This window comes from Mchenga conophoros, linkage group LG4 (assembly GCF_057382185.1).
Source record: "Mchenga conophoros isolate Kocher_MC1m ecotype Shallow Benthic linkage group LG4, M_conophoros_male_GT1.1, whole genome shotgun sequence".
Lineage (NCBI taxonomy): Eukaryota > Metazoa > Chordata > Actinopteri > Cichliformes > Cichlidae > Mchenga > Mchenga conophoros.
Window position 1 is genome coordinate 14,612,414 of NC_140529.1, and position 17,890 is coordinate 14,630,303.

General features: G+C 40.1%; 1 protein-coding gene across 1 annotated transcript; it reads right to left on the reverse strand.

Annotated features, from left to right (window-relative positions):
- Window positions 1-8,618: 8,618 nt before the first annotated feature.
- Window positions 8,619-17,888, reverse strand: xpnpep3 (X-prolyl aminopeptidase 3, mitochondrial). Its single transcript, XM_085270579.1, has 12 exons — window positions 17,741-17,888; window positions 17,544-17,657; window positions 14,194-14,316; window positions 13,921-14,108; window positions 13,561-13,780; window positions 11,966-12,150; window positions 11,804-11,866; window positions 11,348-11,461; window positions 11,143-11,228; window positions 10,270-10,453; window positions 9,559-9,679; window positions 8,619-9,478 (listed from the first exon to the last, which is right to left on the reverse strand). The coding sequence occupies exons 2-12, from the start codon at window positions 17,608-17,610 to the stop codon at window positions 9,312-9,314; spliced, it is 1,518 nt and encodes a 505-aa protein (XP_085126705.1). The 5' UTR covers window positions 17,611-17,657; window positions 17,741-17,888; the 3' UTR covers window positions 8,619-9,311.
- Between the last annotated feature and the right edge of the window lie 2 nt (window positions 17,889-17,890).

Genomic DNA, 17,890 nt, shown 5'->3' on the forward strand with positions numbered 1-17,890 from the left:
GAAAGGGGGGAGGAGGGAGCGCGCGACGACGGGAAGAAGAGGTTGTCTTCGTAAATGTTCGGGAGTGTCCGGAAACCGGTTCTGGGCTCTTTTTTTTTCTCTTTTTTTTCCCCTTTTTTCTGAGGATTTTTGCCGATTTCAATCTGCAGAGGACAGTGGCGCTCCACTTTTATCTCAGTCAAATACAGCGGCTTTCACTACAGCGAAAGTGGAGAGCGACTTATTTGACAATAATATTGAAAAGTACAGTTTTTAAACAGGGGTGCGTCCAGAATTTTTTGGTGGCCATATAGGGGCCGCTAAAAATATTGGGGTGGCACACCAAAAACAGAATTTCCAGTTTTATTGTGCTGTTGTCAAATATAGGTTACTTGAAAAACATGGCAACAAAAAGAGAAAATTCATTATATGCCTACTTAATTTCCTGCTATTATTGTTGATATCACTGAAAATAGGTACATAGATAAGATTTCAAAATCTTATCTGGTTTCATCCTGAGAGGAGAACAGAACAAAAGGCAGGCAACGGGATCCAAAGAAGAGCTTTGAATGTCCTTTAAGAAGCTTGGAGAAGTATTTCTGAAGACTACTTAAAGAAATGACAAGAAAGCTGCCTCAAAGTGATTAGACTTTGAGGTCGTACCGTATATTGATTTTCAAGCTCATTAGAATCACAGACATCCTGTTTTTGCCTTATATATTGTTTTTACATGTACGTTTGCACATGTTTCAATAAATTCCCGCACTTATTTCCCATTTTTCTAAGCAAAAGAATATAAGGGGCGGCTAACATTTACACATTAGTGTTTAATGAAATATTCTAAAATAACTTTGATTCTATCCCCAAAAGTTGATTCTGTTCATCTGGACGCAGCGTTTTCAGTGGGAGAAACGTTTCATCACTCATCCAAGTGATTTCTTCAGTCTCAGCTGACTGCAGGTTTCCCCAACCTTATAAACAGATAGATCAAAGATACTTGGATTCTAATAAAATGGCGAATTCATTAAGTGTTTTCTGTTACAGAGACAATACACTGCTAAAAAAAAGTATCATGTGATTACTCCAGAGATATCAGTGTGTCCAGTTATCAAACAGAAACCACTGTGGATCCAGTTCACCTTGCTTAGTGCAAATGAAAGTGACAACAGGTGCTCTGAAGAGCCAATAAAAAAGGAAAGGGTTTGCAGGTGGTGGCCACAGACCACTGCTGGTGATGAGAGATGAGAGCAGGTTCAGACTGAGCACATGTGACAAATGTGTGCTTCTGGAGACACCGTGGGAAACCTGCTGTCCCAACATCATATGTGCAGTCATGGATCTGCCAGTTGAGTTCCACAGCGCAGGTATGTGAACACAATCCCAATAGCAGAATAATAACCCCTTTAAATTTTCATGAAATCTTTAACATCACAGCCCTGCATCAATAAATCTAAGCATGCTATTTAGCAGAAAAGAGTTAATATTACTTAATAAACATTTAAAAAAATCTTATAAAATAATTAATCATGTACAGTTTTGTCACAAATACATTTTTTTTCTGTCATTTGGCCGATTTGTGCTGGTTGCATTTCAGCTTTTTCAACACAATTTGCATATTTTCATTGGTTTCATGGGTGTAGCTGGACAGAACGACCAATTGTCACAGATGCAAACTACCTGCCTTCATTGCAGCAAGACCCAGATTAGGCTAGCATTTAAACTACCAACAAACAACCTCCAGTCCTCTGCATTGTAACAACCCATTGCACTCAAAAGACCTTTAACATCAACACAAAGATAAAATCATCATCCACTTGGACGAATGGAATAAGATCATTCTCAAAAATTTGATTTCTGGAGGCAGGGGTTTTTTTCCTCACTGAGGCGACAGTCGCTTCCTTTGGCACATCTAAATCTCATTCCAGTCATTTAACGGTGCCTGAGTGAATAACTGGGAGACAGATGAGCTGCTAGAAGATGGATCTTCAAAGTCCCCATCATTACAATGTCATGCATCTGGAGACAAGACACTCTCACCACCTTTTTTTTCTCCAAATATTATTAACGTTAAAACTGAAAAAAGAAAACAAAAGGCATATGGAAATATTTATCACATTGATAAACACCAATCCATATTAAAATAAAACCTTTTTTGTAACTAAGTATAACAAACAAGATGTTAAACTACATAAAACTTTTCCTTGTTTCTAAAAACCCCCAAACATATCAGGTTATACCAACTGGTTTTTTTTAAAAAACAAAACAAATCAAGTTCAAAAGAGGTCTCCAAATATTTTTTGGCTTTTACAATAAACAGTCCCAATCTAAAGTTTAAGACCACTTGAAAAATGGAAAAAAAAAATCATATTTTGCATGGTTGGCTCTTAACAAGGTTCCAAGTAGAGCTTCAACATGCAAAAAGAAGAAATGGGAGCGAGACGAAACATTTTTTTGAGCATGCAATTTATTGAAAACAGCGCTTAAATGGAAACAAGCTGTTTTACAGCTGCTTAAAAGGCAGTATTTTTAGTGTGTTATTCCGAGGCGTGAGTTCAGCATCTGTGTTACAAGCACAAGCTGATTTCCAATCCTCTGGTCAGATTCCAAATCTACGTTCTATGGATTTAACTCATGTTGTGAACTGATGAGAATCAAATTTTACAAAAATAAAATTGTAAAACATCTTTTCTTATTAAAAAACAAAACATCCAAGACAGAATCAAAACACTAAAAAAGGAAATTGACAATATATTGACTGAAGAAGTGGAAAAAAAACTTTTTGAAACAGGATTATTATGAGAACGGCCCAAAAGCAGCTAGACTGTTAGCACGGCGTCTTAGACAGCAGCAAGCTGCTAATACAATTCACAAGATTAGGGACCCATCTACAAATAACTTGCAGTATAGCCAGGAAGCAATAGAAGAAACATTTAGGAAATATTACCAAAACTTGTATAAACAACCATGTTCCTCAAATAAAGACAAAAAAACTGCTTTTCTTAACTCCCTAGACTTACCACGTATTGGTACGCAGCAAAACAGCAAACTAACTGCCCCCATCAGTCATGAAGAAATATCTAGAGCAATTTCAAGACTTAAAGCTAATAAATCACCAGGGGCCGATGGGTTTCCCTCAGAGTGGTACAAGAACTTTAAGGAGGAGTTGATACCAATGCTTCAATCATACCCTTGCGGAGGGTGTAACCCCTCTCTCATGGAGAGAGAGGCGATTATCTCAGTAATCTCTAAAGAGGGAAAAGACACAGAATATTGTAACAATTACAGACCCATATCGGTACTTAATGTGGACTACAAACTATACACATCAATAATTGCTAAGTGATGGAGGAGCTGCACAAGACAATAAGCAACCAGCAGAACTCCCATCCAAACGCAGTGCACATTATAGCTGGGGACTTCAACCATGCTGATTTAAGGTCAGTATTCCCCAGATTTGAACAGCATATTAAATGTGCAACGAGGGGGGAAAACACATTGGATCAAGTTTGCAGATGATACCACCGTGGTGGAGCTCATCTCAGGGGGAGATGAGACGGCGTACAGAGCTGAAGTTCAGAGGCTGTCAGATTGGTGTGTAGATAACAACCTGGAGCTAAATACCACCAAGACAAAAGAACTGGTAGTTGACTTCAGAAGGAGGAAGTCCGAGCTCCAGCCTGTCAGCATCAACGGGGAGTGTGTGGAAAGGTGTGCACATAGACACAGACCTCCAATGGAGCTCTAACACCTCTGCAGTCTTAAAGAAGGCCCAACAGCGTCTCCACTTTCTGAGAATCATCAGAAAAATGGACCTGAAGAAGGAGCTGCTGACCGTCTTCTACCGCTGCTCCATTGAAAGTGTGCTGACATATTGCATCGGTGTGTGGTTCTCCAGCTGCACCACAGCACACAGAAAGGCACTCCAGAGGGTCATCAACATGGCCCAAAAAAATCATTGGGCATCCTCTTCCCTCCCTGAAGGACCTGTACAGCACTCGCTGTCTCAGGAGGGCACGCAGCATCCTACGGGACTGCACACACCCAGGACACCGGGTGTTTAAGCTGCTGCCATCTGGTAGGAGGTTCAGGCTGCTGAGGTCCCGAACAAATAGACTCAAGGACAGCTTTTACAACAGGGCAATAGCCCTGATCAATGCAAATAGCTGACCTGACTGGCTACCTGCCTGGACTTTGTTAGGGGGGAGGTAACAATGTTTAAAACAATAACAATAATAATATTTATATTTATAACAAGGTGCAATAATAATTAATGTGCAATAATAACAGTGTGCAATACACATACACTTCTTCTTCTTTTTTTATTACTAAGTTAATATACTGTGTTGTGTTGTTTGTGTTGCGTTGTGATGTGTCATATCGTGTCGTGTTGTGTTATATGTAGTGCCGACGTAGGACAGTTTTCCAATTTCATTGTACTACTGTACTATGTATGACAATAAAGAGTTATCTTATCTTGATATGGGGCAATTATGACAGATTTAATTAATGAAGACCAAACTGGCTTTATCTCAGGACGTAGAACTCAAGATAGTATAAGAAGGACCCTCCAGGTAGTTAATTCGATACAAACAAAAAAGGGCAGTGCGGCCCTAGTAAGTCTGGATGCAGAGAAGGCTTTCGACAGTGTAGATTGGAGCTTCCTATATGCCGTGCTTGAAAGGTTTGGCTTTAATGACGGTGCTGTGATGTGCATCAAATCTATTTACCAATCTCCTACAGCTCGAATTAGAATCAATGGCAGCTTAACGGAGCAAATCTCTCTCTCTCGAGAGAGAGAGAGAGAGAGGGGTACCCGCCAGGGCTGTTGCCTCTCACCTCTTCTCTTTGCTCTATATATTGAACCCCTGGCACAGGCCATCCGACAAAGTGAGGAAGTGAGAGGAATAAATATTAAAGGGGAAGACCACATCATCAGCTTATTTGCAGATGATATGATATCATAGTCTACCTAGAAAATCCAAACCAAACTTTAATTCCACTGTTTAATGTAATTAATATCTTTGCTGAACATTCGGGGTACAAAATTAATGTGACCAAAACTCAGATACTGGCTTTCAACTATTTGCCATCCAAAGAGGTTAAAATAAGTTTAAACTGAACTGGACTGCAAAACAAATGAAATAGTTGGGTGTAACTGTGACTAAACAATTGAGTGACCTTTTTAAAACAAATTATGATGGACTGACCACTCAGATTAAACACGATCTAAACCGATGGTCAACTCTTACACTAGACTTTAGTGCAAGAATCACAACAATAAAAATGAGTAGATTTCTATGGAACTGTAAAAGGCCTAGAATAAAATACACAACATTACAACTATCTAGGAAGCAAGGTGGTGTGGGACTCCCTAATCTAAAAGATTATTACCATGCGGCCCAAACCAGGCCAGCGATAAAGTGGTGTGATCAGAACTTTAATGCTAAATGGAAAGATATTGAAATAAGAGTACAGGATGTCCCAGTCCAGACTTTTCTTGGAAATGAGCAACTTAAGAAAACTTTACAGCATTTCCTTGATCCTATAACATCCCACACTCTAGAGATATGGTCACGTCTTATGGCGTGCTTGATTGCGTAATCAAATCATACAGGTGCCTCCAATTCAAGGAAATTTCTGTACTATATAAAAACCTAAGAGAGAACATGGCAACATCAACTGAATACATAAAAAAGAAATGGAAGCAGGAAATAAAAACTGATATCTCAACTGAGGAATGGTTAGACATGTGTGAAACCCAGAACACAACGACTAACTCAAGATGCTGGAGAGAATTTGGATGGAAACATCTTACTCGATTCTTTATTACACCAAAAATCAAAAGTAAGCAGACTCAAGACAGTTTGCCATGCTGGAGAAGATGTGGTAACATGGAAGCACATCATACGCACGTGTTTTGGGAGTGCCTGAAACTGCATCATTTTTGGAAGAACGTGACTCTTGTAATAGGCAATATCTTGGGCTATCAATTACCACACAATTTTAAAACTGTATATCTTGGGAATATTAGAGAGTATGTTATGTATGATGACTTGTATTTGACATATATCCTATTGATAGCTGCAAAGAAAGCTATAACAAGAAACTGGTACAAACTGGATCCACCTTCTTCAAAAGACTGGTTAAATGTTGTTATATGGCACCAAGGAAAATTAATGAACGAACAAAACATTTAAGGTCTATAACTTTGTATATCCATATATGCATGCATGTATCAAAGTATGTATATAAGCTGGAGTATGTATGCTGGGAGTAAAGGCAGGTATGCATATGGTAGTTGATTAGAATTGGCACCCACACCTTTTGTTCGCTTTAGTTCTGTTTGTTTTGACTGTGTGCTTGTTTGGTTATTTCCCCTGAAATGTAAAACTGTGACAAAACTGTTAATAAAAACTACAGTGTCAAAAAAAACCCCAAAAAAACATGGTATTATATGGATTTATAAAAAATTAAATGGAATGCAATGATTTTTAATGTAATCAGTTTAAGTCATATGTTCATTTTACATGGGTGTTTTATGTTAATGCAAAGTAATGATATTTAAAATATACTATATATTATGCACTAAGCTCCCAGTTTCCTTTTCCCAGTGTCAAAATAATATGATCATTCATGATAATGTACTAGACTGCATTATGTTTAAAAGGGTTTAATATTCTCCTGATTGACGTTCACTACACACCTTCTCATTTATTTTCATGACTATTTACATTGTAGATTCTCACTGAAGGGATCAAAACTAAACTAACTAAACTGAATGAACACATATGCAATTATGTAGTAAACAAACAGTTCAAAACAAGTTTTATATGTTAGATTCAAAATAGCCACCCTTTGCTTTGATTACCGCTTTGCACACTCCTTTTCTCCATTCCCTCACGAGGTCGTCACCTGAAATGGCCTTCCAACAGTCTTGAATGAGTTACAGAGATGCTGAGTGCTTGTTGGCCCTTTTGCCTTCATTCTGCAGTCCATCTCATCTCAAACCATCTCGACTGGGTTTAGGTCAGGTGACTGGAGGCCAGGCCGTCTGGTGCAGCACTCCATCACTCTCCTTCTTCTCCAAATGGCCCTTACACATCCTGGATGTGTGTTTGGGGTCATTGTCCTGTTGAAGAATAAATGATGGTCCAACTAAACGCAAACCAGAAGGGTTGGCATGTCACTGCAGTATGCTGTGGTAACCATGCAGGTTCAGTGTGTCTTCAATTTTGAATAATTCCCCAACAGTGTGACCAGCAAAGCACCCCCACACCATCACATCACCTCCTCCATGCTTCACAGGGCGAACCATGCATGTAGAGACCAACTGTTCAAAAAGCACAGATTTCCACTGGTCTAATGTCAATTCCTGGTGTTTCTTGGCCCAAACAAATCTCTTCTGCTTGTTGCTTTTCCTTAGTGGCTGTTTCTTAGCATCTATTTGACCACCAAGGCCTGATTTACACAGTCTCCTCTGAACAGTTGATGTAAAGATGTGTCAGCTGCTGGAACTCTGTGTGGCATTTATTTGGGCTCTAATCTGAAGTGCTGTTAAGCGCTTGATAGTTTTTGCGACTGCATTTGGGGACACATTCAGAGTTTTAGCAATTTTTTCAGACTGACTGACCTTCAGTTCTTAAAGTAATGATAGACTGTCATTTCTCTTTACTTAGCTGATTGGTTCTTACCACAATATGAATTCTAACAGTTGTCAAATAGGGCTGTCAACCTCTGAAAAACACAACTGATGGTCCCAACATCATTAAGAAGGCCAGAAATTCCACAAATGAACCCACACAAAACACACCTGTTACGATCAATTACTGATGTGCTTTTGATTACCCTCTGAGTTTCTATGGAAGCAATAAGGAGGAACTTAGTACTCCACAGGACTGCGCAAAGCCCTGTGATGATAAGATCTGTAATTGACCCTGAACTAATACTAATACTGCATTAATGCTAATACTATCAATCTTCATTCAAGCAACATATATATTCAGATTAACCACCAAAAACTCTTGAACTTTCCCTGACTTTGACATTAAATATATTTTTATTAAAAATATACTAGTTAGATAGTAAGTATAAATATACCAGCTGTCACCTGAAATGCACTGAGATCTTTTAAATTTAAACCTTGAGATTTGACAATAGGACCAAAGCATTTCATGACTTTTATCATTCCAAAAGAGCACTTGGCTCTCACACTGCAGGCTTATTTAAGGTTTCCAGAGTATTTAAAGTAGAATGGGAGGCAGAGCCTTCAGCTTTCAGGCCCCTCTTCTCTGGAACCAGCTCCCAGTTTGGATTCAGGAGACCGACCACCTCTCTACTTTTAAGATTAGGCTTAAAACTTTCATTTTTGATAAAGCATTGAATTAGGGCTGGTCTGTCCACAGTCTGGTATCGCTTAAACTTTCTTCCTGCCTATTGTAGGGTCTTTACTTTACAATATAAACCACATTGAAGCGAATTCTGTCGTGATTTGACACCATGTAGATAAAAACTGAATTGAATGAATGGTCCTACAATACTGTCCTTTTTGTCCAAGACATAAGGGGACAACTGACCCTTATAATATAGTGAAGGAAATGTCATCTCTCACTATGATCGACCAACAAAACATCCTCCATAAGTAACCCAAGTTAAACCCATTGAATTTATTAGTTATGAAAGAAATATTGGAAATATTTTAATACACAATAATTTAGAAAACAACACAACTCTCCTCTCTGCTAAAAGAAAAACAAAATCCAACACACACTGACACTCTTGTGACCTTTTTCACATTCAGCAGATTAATGAAGACATCACAGTAACTCCAGATTTATGACGAGCAGCCTTTTCAGTACTCAGGTTTTTGGATCCTTTGTACTGCAGTATGAGTTGGAAAACAATTATGCACTTCTGTGTGCAACTTCTTCAGTGAGATATGAAAATGAACCATAGTTCAGAAAACATGATGAGAATCCAACCGGTTTTATCACGTAAAATACTTTTGTGGTAGCTGGATGTTAGCTGTTGTTTGTAGATGTTGATTTAGGCTTTAGTGTCAGATTTGGCTCACTGATAGAATCTGTAATCTGCCTTTTTTTGTAAATAAAGAATTGCAACTTTATGTTTGGCTGTTTGGTTTTATGTCTTGGAGCTGAGTTGCTCTAATGCAGCCAGTATTTCATAGACAGAGTAGTGAGGATAACAGGTTGTTGTGACTTAAAAACTAAAGTCTTATTGTGTGCTCCCACCTGTAATGCACCACGGCCCTGAGTCTCAGGATATAAACAGATAGCAGTGAGTAGCACTCGGTCAGTTCTCTTTCTCTCCCTGCTCTATCTCTGTGCACAGGCCCGCTCTACATCAGCGATGGTCTTTGGTGCGTCAGAGGACAGAATCAGAGGTCCTCCCTTCTCTCTGATAACCACGTCATCCTCAATCCTGACACCCAGACCTCGAAAGTGCTTCGGCGCTTGGTCGTTGTCTTCACAGATGTATAGCCCTGCAGCAAGACACAATGTGAGCCGTAACGGTAACGGGACAGAACATTTACATGCAGGTGCAACCGTGTGGATTTCAAACCTGGCTCTATGGTGATGGCCATTCCTGGCTGAAGAGGTTGCGAGCGAGATAGTTCAGGAGTGTCGTGGACATCCATGCCCAGGTAATGGCCAACGTGGTGGGGGCAGTACTGCCTTGCAGCCTGGAATTTAAATAAATAAATAGTTAAAAAGGCTGCAGCAGTCAGACGAGTGGTTCTACTAAAGTCAAACCTCACATAAACCTTAACAAAGCACAACCACATTAAAAAGCACTTAAAACACCAAAATAAAAGATGAATGGAAGTCCAGCATGGACCTGAGAGGAATCCTCTGGATTAGGTCATCTGGTCTGCACACAAAAAAACAAAACAAAAAAACAAAAAAAACAACAAAAAAAAACTTTTTGAAATGTTGAATTGAAGCTCCAGCTTTAGTAACTACCGACACAAGATATCACCTGTAATACTGAAAGGGAAATCTGACTTCATAAGAATATAACGCCAGCATTCCTTCTGAAGCCTAAATTATACTCTGTTGCAGATACGGACAGCCAAAGACCCGACAACAGAGTAGTTATTCCTGTTATACTTCTTTGACGACCACTTGAAGTCCACTGCATGTGTAAAAATTCTGAGGAAAAGTACGATTTGTCCGGACTCCTCCTCTAGGGACCATGACACTGTGCAGATGAGCCTCATTAAATATGAAGTGCACAACCAATCTGGGCACCCACCGTTTTTCCAATTATTACCTTTAGCGCCTCAGCATCGCTGGTACTGGCCCCGAGGATGCCAAGCCGCTTAAGCTGTCGTCCCAGCAGAGCCAGCATGGTGCTGTAGATGTGATCCAGACTGACGCCTGGAGAGCAAAGAGATAAACAGGAACGCTGGACCTCCAGGACGGATTCGTAGAGCTCAATCTGTGCAGGACTGAATCTAGTATTGAACACAAAAAAAACCAAAACGTTTATTTCTGTGACTGGAACTGATCAACCTTCAAAAACAGACTACAGTTTCTTTAATTTAAGAGACCTAAATTCTAGAAATCAGATAAAATGAAGTTTAAAGTTGAATACCACGATCACCAAACCAGGATTGGAGGTGATGTGAACCACCTTTATTAACACATGCACTCTGGAAACAAATACTTGGAACAAATAGATGACTAAATAAACCTGGATGTAAAATGAAGTTTGACAAATTTACACTGTACACTGACTCATGGGCTGCGATGCACAAATGGGAACTTCACTCTATCGTTAGCGAAGTCATGATAACAGATGGAAAAGAACTTCTGCCACAACTCAAGGCGTAAAGGATTGAAACCTACAATCAGCGATTGTAGTTTTGTAGTTTAGTTTCTCTCATTTCCAAAAGCTAGATCACCCCTTTTTTTATTTTTTCAAACAAATGTCTGGTTCTATTAAGGGTTGCCACACTAGATCATCTGTTGCTATGCAAGCCAATACGCACTGTGGTAGGTAATTTTTCAGATCCCCATATTGAAAAAGCTTTTGTGTCCTTCTTGAGGGCATAAACTCTCCATATTTATGAGCTCATTAAACAAACTATCACTTCTGTAAACAGTTGGCACCAAATATTTTAAGGGTAATCAGCTTACTTACTTTCCATTTATTGGCCACGTTCGAGTGATATCGCTGACATAACCAAAGTATTCGCAACCACCATCCAGCAACACCATCTCACCATCCTGATGGAGACAAAGAGGAGGGAGCAAAACGTAATGAGTCATATATGCTACTTAAATACATGTAAAGTAATTATTCTCAGGAATATCTGTGTCCTCTGACGTGTTCATGGAGTAATTACCTTGATTATTTGGTTGTTATTTATGTAGTGCAGAGTATTAGCTCGATTTCCTCCAGCAATCACAGGAGGGTACGCAAGAAAGTTAGCACCATGGATCCGATTCTCAAAATCAAACTGGAAAAAAGGTTATGTTAAATACAAAGAATGGAGGGGAGGCTCAAGACTTTTGCACAGTACAGTACGTAACAAATAAAGTAGACACTGTAAGACTTAAACAGCATTTTCAGTTTAAGGTACAACTCTCTGGAGTTCCATACCTGCTCTTTTAAAGCAGATTCGTGAAATTAGGAGGGAAATTTGGAAAATTTCAAAGCTGCTTCTCCAACTGTAAAAATCAATAAACTAACACTTACTGTTCTAATAATTACATCATGAGCCTAATCAATGAAAGACACAAAGATAATGACTGCTCGCACACGTAAAGGCAGTGAAGACAAAGGTCATCACAGAAGTCACCTTAGCAAACAGGACAGCTTCATCCACATCTCCTTGAGACAGAGCCATTGTCCTCCTAAAAGCCTGAAAGATAACAATATGAGCTGCTGCAAGTACACTTCATAAATCTAACATTCACTTGGAGTCTTCAAGAGCTTCACAAGAACCAATTTAAACGTCAACCTGTGCCGTGATTCGACCCGCTTCTTGCATGAGAGCCACTTCGGCTGAGCTTTTGAGGGCCCTGAGAGAGTGTATGAGAGGTCTGAGAGTGCGTGGTGTCGGCCCCGCCTCCAGAACGGGACACACGTGAGCCTGGTGGAGCTGAGGGTGAGCCGGCTGAGAAGTGTCGTACCACAGCATAGTGCCTGGAAGAGGATCAGAGAAGACAGAAATGCTAAGAGTGAATTTGAAGTGATAAAAGAGCTAAATAGAAAAAAAAAAAAGAAAAACATTTTAATACCTAAATGAAAAGTTTTGGCACTGAAATAGGAAAGCATTTATCCAACAACTGCATTTTTATTTACCACACACGTCCCATCTTTCTTTACTACCGTCCTGTCAAAAAGAACGTCTTCACATCAGTCAATAAAATTATATTATATACTCATCCCAGATTTTGAGTAGATGCACCTATGGTATCAATTTGTAAATCCTACTTTGCCTCACTCTTAAGTTATCACATCCACCCGGCTGTTCAATGGGCTGATGACAATACCCCATTAGCATTTTACAGTTGAAGGACAAAAGAATCCATGCAGATCCGCAGGTGCAGAGCCAAAAAAATGTGAACACAGAACAATAATCAACAGGTCACACATTGCACAACTCTAGAATCCTTATTTATTGCTTCTAGTGAAGTTTTGAGTACACCTGCTCTTCGTTTATGAAGATGAAGAGCAACCCACCTCAGCAGCAATAACCTCAATTATCAGTTTCTTACATAATTGTGGAGAAACGTTGCTTCACCTCATTGAGGTTTGTGGGCATTCATTTATGCACAGCTCTCTTAAACTTCCACCAAAGCATTTTAGTTGTGCTGAGGTCTGGACTTGAGGCGAGTCTAGGCCTGTCAGGTGAGGTCTGACTGACACCTTGATTTTTCTCTTTCACCCATTTGCTGTTAGGGATCATAGTCCTAATGCATGGCTTAATTTGTGCCAAGCTTCAGCTGCTGCACAGAGGGCCTCCTGTCTGCGTGGAGAATACTTTGGTATGAAGAGGAGTTCATTGTCAACTCAATGACTTCAAGGTGCCCGAGTCCTGTGGCTGGAAAATGAGCCCATTCACCGTGCTGACAGTTGATACGAAGTGCTTGTGCTGATATGCTGTGGTTGGTTTTCCCCTGTGCTGTGTATTATGGCCATAATGCCAAACGTGTGGCTTGTTGCATCATTATAAACCTAATTCCCCCCAAACTGTACAAGCAAGAAACTTGTGGGTCTTTTGCAGATTTTCTGACCTTGAGGTTAATTTGATAGGGCCACCACTCCTGGGCAGAAGTTTTGCTTCCAGAACACTCCATCCATCCATCCATATATATTCCTGCGATAATAAGGTTTGTGAAAGACCCTGAAGCAGTGTCACTTTGCTTCTTTATTCAAGCAACATGCGTAATTCAGACTGACCACCCAAAACCATTGGGCCTCCTTTTCCTTTCTCAGAGAAAGATATGGCAGTTAGTGATCTGGTAGGAATGAACCATAACACTTTTTTTTTTCTCTCCGCAGGATTGCAAAGAGTAACCCCCCCCCCCCCCACCACTCCCATGCACCCACCTTTCAGGCTCTTGAGTACAACACCCAGTTCTTCTATGCTATGAACTCTCTCTATGCCAGTCAAAGCAGCTGCTCCGTCCTTCCCAGACCGCGGTCCGTCCCACAGTTCTCTCCCCGGGTCTCTGCGAGGGACGAACAAAATAGCCTGGTCTGGTTGACCCTTCCCGTGAAGAACCAAGGCACTGTCAGGTTCGAGAAAACCACTGAGGTAGAGGAAATCCTGAGGAACACGTGTTTTGAGATGAATTAGTAAAAACTTACCCAGGAATTTCACCCAGGAAAAGGAAGAAGAGCAAAATCCAATTTTTTCTCCTTTCTGAAGAATTCTGAACTGAATGCAACTTGAAAGCAAGTGCTCACCTGGTTCTGATGGAAGGGATAAGGGATGTCATTGGTCATGTATCTAGTTGGGTGAGACAAAATGATGGCCACATGGGTGCTGGAGGAAGCAGAAGGTCCGAGTCTTTCGGCCTGAGCCTCGATAAGCGAGGCCAGTCGGTGTCTGCGGAGCTCATATTCCGTCTGGCTCAAACCTGGGGTTACCTCACCTGAGGAGAAGCATGCTTTCCTTAAAGAAATAAATTAAGAAATGACATTTTACAAGATCAGCTGTCCACTGTAAACAATACTCACCATGTTTGATGAGGTGCGGATGAGTGAAAGGACTGGGCTGGCCAAGGTAACGAGGTGGAACCGTCTTTGGCTTCAACCCGCCAGGTTTCACAGAAATGTTTCTGCACAGGCACCAAATACATCCTGCAGACAGAAACACACACAGACTGTAAACAGGTGCTTTGGTCAGTTCAGTTTGACTAAAGCAAAGTTATATCAGTTCTGTCCGCTGGGCGATGCTGGAGTATTGAATATAGTAGTTTTTTCTCATGCATCTTTTTAAACAATTTTAGAGTTCGGTACTAAACGTTAGTAAAAGTTAAAAAAATAAAAAAAAAATAAATAAAAATAAAAGACCCAACCCCATTTATAGCAATTTTCAGGCCACTACAAAGCATCCCGATGATTATTTACTGGGTAGAAGTCTGGCTGTCTTTACGGTTTCATGCAACATATCAGTGGGACGAGTGGGTGTCTTCAAAATGAGATAGAGAGAGAAATCAGTTGCATTAACAATCTATTATCTCCCACCTACTTACCTTTTGCTCATGTTACTAGGTAACAACAGGATGTCATGGGACAACTGACTATTAAAATTGGTGAGTGATCTAAGCCCTGTGACATTAACAGATTTTTTTAAAGTGTAAAACTAGCGCAAATGTAATATTATACATATGTATTCAGTTACGGTGTGTCTGATTTCAGCCAATATGTAAAACTTTATCCATACAAAACCATTAAAAAAAAAAGGGGGGGGGGCTCATTTAGCAATCACCTAGAGGTGGGGGGGAGTGACAACGATCAGCTCCAGGCTTCGCAAACCAATAAGTTGCGTCACAGCAGCTTTATCAGCATAGAGCAGCGTCTCGCATCAGAAAGTATTTCAGTGTACCGACGGGTAAATCGCTGCCCACTGGTGGTGAAGGTTTGAAGTTACATTTTTTTAAAAGAGCGATTACAAAACATACCTTTATATAAACAAGTAAAAAGCACAGCGGCGCTGGACAACATTAAATTATTATGACTTTATTAGATATTTATTATCTGAGCATCAACATATGCTGTATTTTACAGGTTGAAGCAATGGTGAAGTTAGAGTAGCCCATCAGTACAGTGCTGTGAAAAAGCATTTCCCTGATTTCTTCGTTTTCTGCATAGTCGGTACACATCTTCATCAAGCTCATCAACAAACACATTTGTTTTTTTAATTAGAAAAATATAACCTGAGTAAATACAAAATTCAGTTTTAAGTGAATATTTTATTTAATAAGGAGAAAAAAAACCCTACCTGACCCAATGTGAAAAAGTATTTTGCTAAATCATGAACTGTGATTAATTAACCACATTTTTGGAAAGCGGAGTGCAATTTCAATTTAACTTTTTTTTTTTTTTTTTTTTTTTTTAAATTAAACCTTCATTTAAGGACCACATTTTGTATTTTCTCAGGTCATCTTTGCACATTCATTAGCTAAACCACATAAATGGGACACATAATCAATAAATAAATCAGGAAGAAGAAAAAAAAAATCATGGCATTGTAACTACATGCCAGTTCAGTTCAGTGGATCTAAGCTCCAGTACTGTGCAAAAGTTTCGAGCCAAATGAAGACGCACAGGGGTGGCTGTGTCCATAAGAACCTTTTGTTGATCCACCTACTGTTCACTGAAGGGTCATTAGAAATGGTCTCAGTGGAAGGTTGAGGGATGCCAAATTACACAAGAACTTGACCAAAAATCAGTGACAACAGGTCTGATGGAGTGTTGAATCCAAATGTGACATTTCTGGTTCAAACTGTCATCAGTACGTACAGGGGAAGTCAAGAGAGAGGTGCAACAGTGAGTGTCTACAGCAATCTGTAAAACAGGGTGGAGGCTCTATCATGGTTTGGAGTTGCATTTAAGCCAGTGGTGTTGGGGATCTTGTCAAAATTGATGGAATTATGAATGCAGAAAAGTACCATCAGACTTTGATCTACCATGCAATCTGCCTTTTAAGTCTGACGTCATTCGCCGTTTCAGGGTCCAAACTCCTCTTCAACTCAAACAAACACTGCGGCATCACTGGGAGCTAAAAAGTGCCAAAATTCTTTAGTTTGTAATGAAGTAAAAAGTGTGGCTGCTCTACCAGATGCAACAATCAAGTTTAAGATTCAGGCATCCATGAAAAACAGGATTTATGAAGTTAGAGGTTAGTGGGGAGTAAGTTCGCTAGTTTCTATCCAAAGATGATACACCATATTCTGACTGAGTTATCCTGAAAAATGAAAAGTACAGCGCAGCAATCACTTTGGACATGCATGAAGACAGAAAACTAAACAGCAGCAATGTTTGTAAGGTTACTGAAGTTGGGCTAGCTGACAGAGCTATGGTTGATATGGAAAATAAAAACACATTAGCACAGTGAAGTTGGAGGATGAACGCAAACTTTTTTGCTCTCAATGAAAGTTAATGTGAGAGACCCCAATGGGCAAAGACAAATGCAATCGTACAACAGGAAAAAGACACTGAAAATGGACCAAACTTCAGTCAGCAGAACGCCTGTGATGATCCATCCCCAGCACGTGGTTAGTCACTGATATCCTGCTGCATAGTTTGGATTACTTGCTATGAACAACAGCTTCATGCACCCATTCAAATCTTCGTTAGCCTCAGAGTGATACTTTTCTGACACATTAAAATATTTGGCGGCTCCCAAACAATAAGCTGGTTTAAATCAACTGAGCTTTACAACGTGCTGCAGACAAATGGCGGTAATAAAAACCCAGAGAGGTGATCAGCCAGTGATCACTGACTATTTTAAGGGCTTGTTCAGATTAAACTGAACACAATACAAACACTTTTAAAAGACACCAGCCTTAATGGAAACAGGGTTTATACGTCATCACTTAACAACCGGATACTATCTGGAAAGTGTCTGATTGATTTTTCAGGATGATAATGATCCCAAACACACTACCAATGCAGTAAAAGCATACCTAGAAAAACACACATTGGCCTCCCCAGAGCACAGACCTCAACATTATTGGAGCAGTGTGGGATCATGTTGAAAGAGAACAGAACAAAACCAACATCCAGAGAAGAGCTTTAAATGTCCTTCAAGAATCCTGGAGAACTATTCCTGAAGATTACTTAAAGAAATGAAAAGAAAGCTGCCTAAAAGACATTAGACTGTGTTGAAGAATAAAGGCGGTCGTACCAAATATTGACTTTCAAGCTGGTTAGAATTATTCAAGCTCTGTTATTGCCTTATATACTGTCTCTAGACGGGTTTTTTTCCCCATTTCCCACCCAACATGTACATAAGAGAGGCATGGTTCAGGACTTTTGCACAGTAATGTCATTGTAGTGATTGTAAAGTTACTGTCTCTAACCTCCACTCCAGGTCCGTGGCATCAGCTTGACAGCGGTCCTCACCAAGGCGCTCGCTGAGAGCAACATTGTTGCTGCAACTTGAGGACACCGATCAGTCACAGCATGTCGCTCCCCTGCGGAACAAAGTGTGACAGTCAGCGAACTACCGAGCACTCATATTCACAGAGACACTCTGAAGTAACTTATTATCACTTACCGAGGTTAACAGTCTCTCCTCCAGCAGTTATATGTACCCTGAATGACAGCTACACCTAGCTAGCTCGCTATTCTCACGTCTGCTAGCCACGCTCGTTTGTAGTTCATGAGAATTGCTTCCCTGAGTTTGGTTTCCCAGGTAGAGAAGCGG

What these genes read in the sequence shown, in the direction of transcription:
- xpnpep3 (XM_085270579.1), bottom strand. Translation starts at nt 17,610, where the DNA reads ATGTTGCTCTCAGCGAGCGCCTTGGTGAGGACCGCTGTCAAGCTGATG. An exon ending in ATAACAACCAAATAATCAAG is followed by an intron (nt 11,229 to 11,347) that starts GTAATTACTCCA and finishes TGTCTCCATCAG; the next exon opens with GATGGTGAGATGGTGTTGCT. An exon ending in ACGTGGCCAATAAATGGAAA is followed by an intron (nt 10,454 to 11,142) that starts GTAAGTAAGCTG and finishes GTTCAATACTAG; the next exon opens with ATTCAGTCCTGCACAGATTG.